Source organism: Diadema antillarum, unplaced genomic scaffold, assembly GCF_040938485.1.
Source record: "Diadema antillarum isolate AM-2024a unplaced genomic scaffold, OU_Dant_1.0 seq00000769_RagTag, whole genome shotgun sequence".
Classification (NCBI taxonomy): domain Eukaryota; kingdom Metazoa; phylum Echinodermata; class Echinoidea; order Diadematoida; family Diadematidae; genus Diadema; species Diadema antillarum.
The window spans coordinates 460126-473151 of NW_027271659.1; the positions used below are offsets into that span (position 1 = coordinate 460126).

The 13026-nt window shown below is 40.6% G+C and overlaps 1 protein-coding gene across 1 annotated transcript; it reads right to left on the minus strand.

Annotated features, from left to right (window-relative positions):
* Positions 1-173: 173 nt before the first annotated feature.
* LOC139738824 (uncharacterized) lies at positions 174-13026 on the minus strand. The gene is made up of 7 exons (XM_071649459.1): positions 12911-13026; positions 9336-9399; positions 8638-8671; positions 5025-5114; positions 4120-4422; positions 3103-3378; positions 174-1120 (listed from the first exon to the last, which is right to left on the minus strand). Exons 1-7 carry the CDS (start codon positions 12969-12971, stop codon positions 1037-1039), a joined length of 912 nt encoding a protein of 303 aa, XP_071505560.1. The 5' UTR covers positions 12972-13026; the 3' UTR covers positions 174-1036.

A 13026-nucleotide genomic window follows, 5' to 3' on the forward strand; every position in this document is an offset into this window, starting at 1 on the left:
AAATTAAATTAATAAATTAACAAACAAAGCCAACATTTTTGATCTGAAGATAGAACTTTTCTGCGGCAGCTCTAAATAGTGCAAGCCGCAGGTATTGCAACAGGCGATTCAAACAGGTATGGTTCTTACAATGTACCTTCTAGATGTTATCATATGATCTACTTGGAATCTTCTCTTCAATCCTTGTGTTTATTCTCCTTGAACTAATACAAATTAACACCAAACTTACACCTGCCACTCATTTAACAGGTGACACTGCTCAGAGGCAAAATGGAACTTTTTGTTTCTCTCTTTTCAAGCCAAAATTAAATAATGCTTATGCAATCGCGGAGTTACTCAAAAGAGTCTTGCTATATTTCTCCACAGATTGATTTGCAAAATGAATACATAGTCTGGTGTAAAAACAAGTGGTCATCTTGAATGATGCAGAATGCTCAATTCTTGCCAAGGTGCTACAGCGCTTGGGAAATGCAAACACCATGTGAACAGTTCACACATTTTACTTCCCATAAAGCACCACATACCTCCGTCTAATGTAGTCATTCTCTCATCTTTTGTTTTTGGTTGATTTTTTTTTTTGGCCAAATTCTATAGTTCTTGTTTGTCAATTCACTAAGCGTTCCATGTAATGAATACTGTTTTCATTGCAAAACAGAGAAAGAGTGCATGTGCCGCTGGATTGTGGATGCAGATAGTACTTGAATATCACTGTAATGATGTGAGGCATGCAAAATATATATTTACTTGTTTTTGGCTTTTTTTTTCCGCTAAACCCATCCACTTCCACGCTACAGTGAAATTATGATATGCCAGTATAGAGAACGGAAAATTTGATATCAAAATCCCTGCGGTGAAGGGTTACAGACGGGTACGAAGCGCAGTAAACGTGCCATGCGCCTGCTTTCTCTGTTTCGGTTGGAATTACAGTTGTTCATGTTGCGAGTGAGCAATGTCTGGACCTGTGTAAAGTGCCTTAGATTTAAAACGTGAGAGCTATGGGCAAGGTGCAGTGCTCCTGGATCGTCATCCGTCTCCTCTACTCCTCACTCTTGATGGTGGTTTTCGTTTCTGCGGCCGCGGCAGGCTCCTCCTTGATGACCGGTCCGTCTGAGGGATCATTCTGAAAAGACAATCGAGGGAGATGGACGGGTGCGGTCACGAACATGGCCAACGACCTGCTCACGCTCACAGTTACATGCACTGAAGCTTCACAAACCTTGAACTCTGCACAAGTTCCAGTGTCTCGAATACATTAAGAGCACCATTTCATTCATTTCTACAAGCAACTTCCATAATGAAGTCCTCGGGACTGGCACTTTTCTTTCGTTACATGTATATGTCGAAATTTTATTATAGCCTAATAAATAAAGTATACAAAGACAGAAATGCAATAATTTTGGGACCTGAATTTTTCCTTTGTGTAACAAAATTCTGCTTTAAAGATAATATAAAGTTTTGGTACCTCAAAAGTTTCCCTGAGTTTCCTTGTCTTAGTTTGTGTTTCAGGTTAAAGTACCTTTCATATACATTTAACTAACACTGTGAGACTTACTCGCCCCAAAGTACACTCATGTCTTTATTAGTAATCATGCAATAATGGTTTCGTACCGGAGCAGAGCGGGCTCTGAAAAATTCGAACGAGCCGTTAGTGTCACTCGACGCGGTACCGCGATAATCAATGTACACATATTGTACGAAACCATTATTACATGATTACTAAGACATGAGAGCACTTTGGAGCGAGTAAGTCTCAGTGTTAGTTATATGAAAGGTACTTTAACCTGAAACACAAACTAGGACAAGGAAATTCAGGGAAACTTTTGAGGTACCAAAACTTTATATTATCTTTAACAATATTTGTTATAATGCAATGCTGCACACTGGCACTGGTCTTATGGTCCTTGACCAGTAAAAAATCACCGCCAAGTAACTTTTTCAGTAATGGACCAGTAAAAAATGGAAAAACTGGGCACCTACTGGTCTGACAAAAAGGTCTGTTCACTCTGCAAATTGAATATGCGATCAAGATCAGGTGGCGATATTTTTGTGTGTTCTTAATTTTGTGGTCCAACAGTGATTACGAAATTTGGAAGAAGTCTGGAGGCTTTGTGCTAATATGACCAGGGGAGTTGAATCACCCCCCCCCCCCTCGACATTTTCCAGGAATATTCCGCCGCATTAAATTTTTTGACCACATCGCTCACTGACTTTTTACTTTCATGTCTCGCACATCTTATGACACCATTTTCGTGAAAATCGGCCATACGGTTTATACGACGCTGCATGATTTTTTATACATGCTTGTCAGACCGAAAACTGCTCAAAACCGTGATGTTGTGTACAATGTCTATGCAAATGGAGTTTTCTCCCCTCATTCAAAAAGATATGATTATTTTCAATTTCATTGGCTGAAATCAATTAATTTTAGCATAATTATGCTTGAAATTGGTTCTGTCATAAATTTTGAAAAAAAAAATTATAAAAATGGTCAAAAAACAAAGAAATACATAAAAAATTTATAGTACAATACAATACATAAGAAATTAATTTTGATATCAAGGTCTTTTTCAAAGACATTGTTAGGAATGCTTCCAAGAATGTTATCACCAAAAATTAGGAATCTAGGAGCTATATTTTCTGATTTAGAGCAAAATGTATGATTATAAAGGGGATGGCTGGTAACTGATCAGTGGGAATCAGTGGGAATGCTGGGGGATGATTGTTCCAATTCATGTGGGATTCATTTAAGAGTACATTATATATCTACATGTATTGTTGTGTGAAAATTATTTGCTTCAGAACGGTCTCATATTCAAGTAATGTGCAGTTTAATGCCCCGTCACTGTACAGGCATGCTAGCCTGGAAACATTAAACTGCACATTACTTGAATATGAGACCATTCTGAAGCAAATGATTTTCATGCAACAATAGATATATAATGTACTCTTAAATGAATCCCACAAGAATTGGAAAAATCATCCCCCAGCATTCCCACTGATTCTCACAGATCAGTTACTAGCCATTCCCTTTAAGCATATATTACGTCACAGAACAACCCAAAAAGCCCGGCCTGGTTAGGGTTAAAGGGTACCACCGCTTACCTGTCCTCCGTTGTCTCCTCTGTTATCGCCACCTTTTCCTGTGGGTGGCTTGCGGCCGCGGTAACGGCGCCGGTATGGGCGGCGCTGCTTCTTGCTATCGCCGTCCTTCTCTCCTCCCGCGTCGCCGTTCTGCCTGTCCTCGTCGCGATCCTCGTCTCCGCGGGACTGGGGACGCCGATAACCCTGGTTGTAGCGGTATCGGTTCTTGTACGGGCGGCGCCTGCGATTCTCCTGCCTGTCACCATCCCTCTCTTCTGTATCACCGCCATCACCGTTCTGGAGGCACCATCAAAGAATTACGTATTATGATTTATTTCACATGACTGATAACAAGCAATGGATAGGACTGACACCTTTGAGTCCCCTCCATTTCCAGTTTATTGCCACTTGGCCTATTATCAGATGGTCTACTTTCCAGTTCGTCCTACACGATGACGGCTAAACCCATTTGTTCTACTATCAATTTCGTCTAATGCCCGTTTGGTCTAATCCTCAGTTGATCTAATGCACAGTTTGGCTAATTATCATTTCGTCTAATGACCAGATGGTCTAATTGCAATTAATAGCAGCACACTCCTTATCAGACTTCTTGCTCTGTGGTTCATCAGTTGAATTCAGTTACAAGTTTTTCATTATATATATTACCACCACATAAAAAAAGCAAAACTGGATGTTCTAGTATTTCACAGCATAAGTATTGGAAGTATCACCTTCGTAATGCTGTGTAAGAATTTTGTTTTGGAAGAGATACTGTAAAATCTGAAATTTTACATGTGCATGAAATTTTTACAAATTTTCCAAGGAGATACCAGTCACAATAAGTTTTGTCTACACAGTGAACTGCATCTCAGTGGTACTTCATAAAAGTTTCATGCTGCGAAAAAGGCTGTTGGCTCCAATTTTTAAAAAAAATCATGCCACGAATGTTTCTAGTTTTACAGTAGAGATACGTCCGAGTCACATCAGACCAAACTAGCCCTGGGCGCTGCATCTTTTTTCCTCGTATCGTCTCCTCACCTGGTCACCGTCCGGGCTTCCTTGGCCCTCTCCTCGCTGGGGTCTGCGCCCCCTGTACCGGCCTCGTCCGCGGTAACCGCCCCTTCCTCCGCGGTATGACCTTCGAGGCGGTGGGGCGCTGTTCTCCTCCGCCTCCTTCTCGTCCGACGCGCCCTCCTCTCCCTCGTCTCCCTGGGAGCCGCGGGGTCTGCGTCGGCGGTAGTAACGGGGTCTGGGTCCACGGTAGCGGCGCTTGTCCGCCGCATACCTGCTGCCCTGGACTGGGGCACCGTCGGGGCCAGTGACACGGGCTGCCTCATTGCCCTGCACAGACAAAAAGAGGAATCAAAAGGTATATTTTGATTACTATTAAAATCAAACAATCATTTTAAAGCAAGTATGTCACATTCTTGCAATTACCCTTTCCAGGAGTACATCATGCCCTTGCCAAATTGTAATGGGAAAAAACACAGAATCAATTCTCAATTTCATCCAATGTACAGCAACACAGAGAAATCTTACCTGACACACTTTCAAATTTACTGTGCTTATCCACTTATGTATTAACTCTAAATAGTTGGGTTAACCCGTTGAGGACGGACTAATTTTGCTATAACACGCATTTCCCATAGACACCTGCCCGAGTATAGTCGGGACTCGTCCTCAAAGGGTTAACTGGAGAATATTTGGGAAGAGGACAGAAAGACACCAAGAATTTTATGTTCCATTGATTACAGTCATTTTTGAGAACACATGTCCCTTTTTAAGCAAATTAGCTTTGCCAATTATTCATTCATTTCACTGCAATGGCTGAAAAATAGCAAATAGGAATTGAATGATTTTAAATTCTCATTATTATTATTCTCATATTACTGGTAATTTTAGAGTGATACATTACTGAAATACATCGAGTGAGTAAGATTTACCTTCACGCCCTCTACAACGTCAAACTCCACGACTTCTCCATCGCCAACACTTCGCTGGTATTTGCGTGGATTGTTTCGTACAATGGCCGACTGTGGAAACAACCAAATCAAAACAGAAATGAATGATGATACAACCCCTTACGTGAGTGCACACTACCTAGCACTGAGACAATGCAGAAAACTGAATGCAATTCAATCAAAGCATGACACTGTACTACTTCTCAAGTTGAAAAGACACATTTCTTTAATAAACAGTTAGACACTTGTTCATTTCGGGGGGTGTTACTTTTCAAAGCAATCCCGCACATCGAAGATTAGAGCCAATATTGTGATACACTTTATGACTGCAAAAAAATTAGTGTGTGCTGTAAAACAGGTATTAAACCTTTGCGTAATTTACCTTTCACTCGGCCAATTTTCCTGCACTTCACTTTAAAATTCATAAATTCATGGCAGAGAAAATTTTCTGTAAAGTTATGCCCTCAAAAATATGAATTTGTATTCTATTTCTGTTCAGTAGTGTACAAAGCTCACGAACATCTCCATGTATCATTTATGGTACTCTGAAGTGCATCACAAAACAAACAAAAAGTCACACACACTGATTTTGTGTGACTGAAAATAGCTGAAATGGGCCAACCTAGCCAATCTTGACTTTCTCAGATTTTCTGAAAGAGCAAGTCTTCTTCATCATTATGCTAAAGCTTGTAATCATAAAACAGGCAGGAAAGTGTGGGGGTTTTTTTAGCAGTCTATCTCCAACATTTTTGGGTAGAATAGTGTGATTAAGTGAGTCTTTAGAGTCCCCTTTTACTTGATTTCTTAACTCTTAATGTGCCAGGCCCAAAACCCCTAACGTGCCAGAGGTTTTTACCTAACGCCAGAACGTTTCGAAACTGGACTGACAATGAAATTTAAAACCGCCATATCTCTGAAACTATTGACTGTTTTGAATTGAGTTCTACACAACATATATCAAGAAATGTTTGCTCTTTCGTGTCATGCAGTCAGTTTGCCACAATATCTATCTGAATCTGAAATATTGCAGAAATATTGGATACATCAAAACAATTATTAGAAATTTTTGTGTAGTATGGAAAAAAAGAGTCAGTCTTGTTTTTTCTTCAATGGAACGCTCCCTTGACTCTGTGAGGAAGTTTTAGAGCAACATTTCCTCTTTCAAATGATAACAAAATTGCCTTCTAGAATTGTATGATTCCAAAGATACTAGCAGTTTATTTTGTCTTAGCAATTTCTCTTTCTGCCTCAGTAATTCATTCCCAAATCTGACTCCTTTAGTCCCAGATCCTGTATTTGAAACTAAAGTAATTGTCCCGGGCCCTGGAATAGTGTCTTTTGTCCACCTGAGAAGGAAGAACCTGCTAATCCTCCTTTTGTCTACGTGGACCCCAGGCGGGCGTACTCTATTGAAATCGGCAGGCCTTTGTCCACGCGCAATTCCTATGCTAGCGTGGGGATGATTAGTGACGTTCACCAAAACAAAAAGATGAAAGACTTGACCGACGAACGAAAGCTGACCGTCTTTGAGGGACAAAATCAAAGCAGCTTCCCGCAGGACAGCGTCCAAGCGGAACAATGCGAGTGGAACCGCATAGACAATACACGCAGAGTCAACAGCATACACACGCGTGGTTTACCTATGAGACTTTTGATCCATACACATCTCGCAGAGGGTGCGCCCGCTGCAGATTTTCCCGATGTGAGAAAAATACATCTAGCTGAAAAAATTGTGTATTTACTCAAAATTTTCCAATATAAGCATGCTCATATTTTTAGTGGAAACGATGGCTATGCTAATCAGCTACCAGTACATATCATTGGCAGTTGCTTGGTGTAACACATTACGGTACCACAAGAACTTAAATGATCAATGCTTTTCTCGCTGTTCTTAGTCGCCGATCGGCGACCATGGCACGTTAGGACTAAGGTCGCCGTTTGGCGACCATGGCACGTTAAGAGTTAAAAACCTTGTACACGTACACACTCTTCCCTTTCAACTCTAATAACTTTCAAAAGGATGATGCTACTGCTTTGAAAGTTGGCATTAATTATGGACAGAATGTGTTGATAAGGCATGCTCAATTTCGGTTTAATCTGATAATCCCTTCATAGTTGTTACTCCACTGGTTTACATCCTGTTTTTTTGTCCCATTTATCGCACAGCCAGCACGACTTGGTAAAGATTGAGCACTTGAATAGACACTGTACTTCAGAGTCTCTTTTCTCAGTTCACACTTTTCCCCCGAGTGTGTGCTTTTTGCCAGTAGAAAGATAGGTCATGAGAGTCCATTTGATTTGAGTTATACATCATTTTAAAGCTTAAAGTCTGCTCTTTCTGAATATGCTTTAAACTAAAATTCCATGTCTGGCGACTTTTTGTTGTTGTTTTTTTATGCAGGGTCACATATGTTTGTCCTATTGCCTAATAGACATCACATACCCCATTCACACGGGACATCTAAAGCACTCCAGGAGCACTCCCGTAGCCCTCTAATTCTCTGTATGAACAGACAAGCAGGCCTTAAAGGTACATAGTCCCGGTAGTGTAGAGGGCGCTGTTGATGATACTGCCGATCACCGTTAGCATTGATACAAAGATTACCGAAATTGAGCTGTCATCAAGAGTAAAGTGCGTAGGTATTGCTAAGTAATGTTGCCTTTGTTGTCTTCTTTGCGCATAGCGCAGTCTGTAGTAATGCCAGGGAGTGTGCATATGCGCTTGTTATTATGACATCACAAAAGAAGTTTGCTAAAGCTGTCATCTCCCTCAGCCGAATCATGAGCCGAACTGTGATCGGACCACTGACTACAGTGAATCGGACTTCTTCGGACTCGGGGAAGCGCGCCAAAGCGTAAACGCTAAAGAGGAGTTGATAGCGTAGGTCTCTATAGGAAACTTGCGCAGTGCGCCCGCGTACGCATTTGACTAAAATACCGGGACCATGCACCTCCTTAAAGTGCTGCAAATCTCTGCCCCTCTTGAGGCCTGGTTCAGGAGTGTCCCTGAAGCACTTTAAACCCTGCATCAATGTTTATGTCCCCTTCAGGCACTGTGCATGTGGTTTTGGCAAGCACTCCTGTGTCTTAAAGGGATCATATAGTTTTGGTTGAGACCTAATTTCAGGTTTCTAACATTTTTTTTTTGGTGAGATAATGAGAAACCTCTTATGAAATATGAAAGAGCATGTAATTATACGAGTAATTCAATGTTTATTTGATAAAAATTGGTTTTGAAATGGCCGAGATATCCAAAAAGAGTGATTCTCATGAAGTGTGGGACCCACACTTTATTACGATCGCTTTATTATTCTTTGTTTTTGGATGTTTCAGTCATTCTAAACCCGATTTTCATCAAATAAACTTTGAATTCCTCTTAAAATGGTGTGCTCTGTACTCCATCACAAGTGTTTTCTTTGTATCTCGCAAAAAGCTAAAAGCCCCATTCTATCTCCACAAATTTATACCGTACCATCCCTTTAACTTTGTGTATACACTTTCTAAATGGGGTGTCGATCTCACATTTCAACCTACTGTACTTCAAAGATATCATATTCCCTGTGCCTAGCTCTTCATTCCCAGTTCACTGACTTACCTGATGGACAAACACATCCTCCTTCGTGTCGTCCCTGAAAATAGAGAGAGGAGACAAAAGATAAAGTATCGAGGTTACCTTTTCTCTTTCATATCTTTCAGTCATATCAGGGGGGTGTTTCATCAATATAGTCAGCCCTGACAAGTTGTCACCGCTGACTATATCAGTAAATCCTTGGTTTTGATTGGTTGAGACGCTCTTGTCACTGACTGTGAATACTATGGTAATTGTCAGTGACTGACAACTTGTCAACGCTGACAACTTTTGTGAAACGGTGCCCAGAAACATGTTTACATAAAATGTGTACTAGTGGTCCTGAGGGGTTTAATAAATGACTCATTCATATTCTTCAAATTTGTGTTCTGTTTCTGTACTGTGTTACAGTGAGTAACCTGATATAGAAAAGGTAATTATCATGGTTTCTAGGTCCTCATTATAACATGGTTCCTATATATTACGCACTCTATCACAAACCTTGCTTTTGACAGATGAAAAGCTATTTAACCTGGTAGATCGTTCTCATGACAACCAATACTAAACAAACAGTTGAAAAGTATAATACATAATAATCAGCTGACTTGCAGAATGCCTCATCACTAGTACACCTCCCTCAAGAAGGATACACTGTATTAAAGTTTAACTATACATGTATACAGCAGCACACCCACCCTAGTGGAAGACTAAGAAATAGTACTTGCCTGTTAATGAAGCCGTAGCCATTCTTGACGTTGAACCACTTGACGGTGCCCGATACCTTAGTGGCTAAAGGTGTACGGAAATTGAGACAAAAATCACAACCTTAAAAAAACAATTAGGACAAATTACTCATAGAAAGCCATGGGGCAAATATGTCTTTAAAACAAGCAACAAGGAAGAATAGGTTATATTTACGGCACTACATTTGCCTGCCCTATTGAGCATCAAACTAGAGTCAGTTAGACATAAAATACAAAAAGGCAGGGGGTGTCTCTCAAAGAATATCTCAAAGAATATCTCAGTTGTAAAGTTTATATCAACTCAAAATTATGGTATGCTGTGTGTGTCTTCAGCAACATTTTAATGTTCTAATGAAAATTAGAATTTTGGAGATGTATGGTACATGTACATGTATGTGCAGCAACTAATGAAATAAGGGACAAACATTTTTTTTTCTGTAAATTTTTATACAATTTGATTCTATCAACATTAAATAAAATTAAACACGTATCAAACCAAAGTCATACCTTAATTTCACATTAATCTTCAAGGGAACTCAAACCAAAAGAGGAATATGTGGATTGAGTGAAACAGTAATATGTAAAAGACATCACTAGATCAGTGAAAGTTTGAGGAAAATCAGACAATCGATGCAAAGTTAGAATTTCAAAATTTTGGTGTTGGAACCGCTGGATGAGTAACATGAGGAGACTACTAACATTAGAGGTACAAATGTATGACGTACGAGTGGACAACAACATAAATCTAAAGAAAATCGCACATACAGAAAATTCCACAAAAATTCACTTTTCTAGCATTATGGAAGAGCACTTGACTAACCGCTTTCAGAAAGCAGGGGGAATAATCGCTCCCTTTGTCAGTATCAAGTTGATGAATGTGTAATTTTCATTTTTATTTTTACAGCCCCTACTTCACGCCAGCTCCATAAACAGAAGGGTATTTTGTGAAGCCAGATGTATAGTAAGTCTTCTACTCATCGACCACCTATTTAGACAGACCACCCTCGCGCAATGGCTTTCTCGCGTATAAAATAAAAAATATGCGTGGGACAGGGCACAATATGCTTGAACATTCGAACATGAATACAAATCAAGAAAAATTAGGGGGTACAGGTAAATAACCTGAGGAAACAAGAGGAAAAGGAATTGAAGAAAATCCTCATTAATTAGTAATATACGTACCGCTAATAATTGTTAAGACATATTTGCCCATTCACTGGATTTACATGCTTTTCAATGGGAAAACGGGCGGTCGATTAAAATGAGCTTGCGCAAGTAGGTGTACAATTAAAAATGTCACTCGTGTTTGTCACCGCGAACTACGCGCCATACGGTACGAGTCAACAATCTGAGCCCGGGATAGGAATCTGCACTATAATGCAGTATTTTCTGCCTCGAGTGGAACGAGTATGAAATTAAGGTGAAAATGAGGGATATTTTCTAAGATACAGGGGATTCATTCAAAAAGTGGTTGATGCCTTACAGTTAGCCCTTGACAGGTGTTGTGTTCATCAACGTTTTATGTAAGATGAACAGTGTACACCCAACAATGTACAGTTAGGGTACCAGTTTTTAACATTTCCTTGTTTACCATCAATACTGCACCGTTTTACCTAGGAATTTCAATATGAAGATGAGCTACAAAGGCCAAAAATAATATGCCTTGAGCGAATTCCCATTTGAATGCACTCGTGTTCAATTTTTAAGCGATTTCCGTCACGCCGTCGCTATCGTCAGATTTCGACACCCAGCATCATTTTTCGACACAATCACAGCACGCATCACACATACGTAAATCACATGGCGCGTACAGTACGCGTACACTGCATTATGGATGCAAACCAGCAATCATACCTGCGCAAGAACTTGTTATTTCCTCTATAACGTGTCTTTGCATGGGAATGTCGAAATCTGGTGCCACATTCTCAAACTCAAAGCCAACTCTTGAACTACAAGTTTGCTCATTTATCACGAATTCAGCCATGAAATTACTAAAGACGATTATGAAATCAAACATCAGGATTTGGCAAGCAAACTGATACTATAAGTAAGATAACCGGCATGGTTGAATTTCATTTTACGGCGATGTATACAAAATGCGTCACATTGTTTTGAACCCCTAAAAATGGCTGACATCTATTCAACATTTCTGCTGACACTGTGTTGCTTTTCTCCTAAATATTCTACCGTCGGATTATGATGACAAGTGACAAACGGTGTTTGACCAGAAATGTGATTGATAACTTGGTTGATTGTTGAAGTCAGACGTTTGTATTGAGTAGAGTGTCTAGATTTAAATCATAAGATTTAATAAGATTAGATTCTATATCAAGTGATATGCTGGGTGTCGAAATCTGGGTCTTGTCGAAACTGGTGCACTAATGGTATACTTGGGTGACCCGCACCTCGTCATAGTTAATGTTTGCGCATATTTGAATCACATTTTGCCACTAAAATTCTTTGAAATCCAACTCACATACAGGAAAAATGCTGAAAATTCCAATGGAATCACAAGCTCACTGATCGATATCGAAAATTTGCAGCTATCGTCGTCAAACGCGAACGATGCGAAAAAGTTGCGCGCTAGGGAAGGGGCCCGCAACTCGTCACCCGCGCTCCCATAGACAAAGCACGTAAAAGACGTGTGCGGGTGACCGTGATGCTCCCATAGACATACACGTAAAAGATGCGTGCGGGGACAGTGGTGATACTATAACACGTAGGGTCCTATCCCGATTAAAATTTCAGATTTTCGCGAAAAACTGTTCGGTTTTCACCAATATTTGCTTGGTTGTGGTAGCCCTGTCAAGTTTCAAGCGTACTGAACGCAGTCCCAGGCATAAATTTTTGTTTAGTGCGCTTAAAACAGTTTTTAGCGGGGTGACGGTATTCGGGCCCCTGACGAGGTGCGGGCACTTCACTATACATGTAAGTTTATTTGTAAATAACCTGTGGACTACAATGAAGGGCAATGCCAATGGGATCAGTCTGCCTTTCTTAAACCTTTGACTTTGTGGGGGCGACTGGTTTTTACCTTTTCTGCACTGACAATTGAGTGACACTGCACTAGCTGTCTACAAACAACACATGTCATCACAGACAAACATCACACACTGTCACAATGATGCAATTTTGGGTTATTAAGCAATTTCTTTGTTCTCATATTTCATACCTATTGGGGAGCATAATGGAATGTGCGTAATTGTGTAAAAACGTCACTGGCAAATATGTGCCAGTGGCTGTTTAAAATTGAAGCATACTTCGAATTCCAACCGAGTGGAATCAGGCCTAGCTCTACTCGGTGGCCACGCTACGTGCAGAACATGTCCATTGGCAACAACGTGGCGGGGCGGCGTGAACTCCAGTACGAGTTCGCGAGAGTAAAGCTTTCCGCGTGTACCTTCGTGTGCCTCGAGTGTGGAACATGTACGCGCGTCCGTGTTTCGAACTCAAGATGGCTACACACAACCGCAGCAAGACGGATTGACAGCCAACATTAACATCACGATTACCACACTTTCCCGACTTCAAAACACCCTAAAAATCACACATCGTACCCAGAACTGTCTTCTCCGGGGCCTCGTTGGTCTGGGGCTGTTCTTCCTGGCCCTCGGACATCTTTCTGGATGGTGTTTTTCTCCCGGTGGAAAGGTTCCGTCTCGATCGCACAACG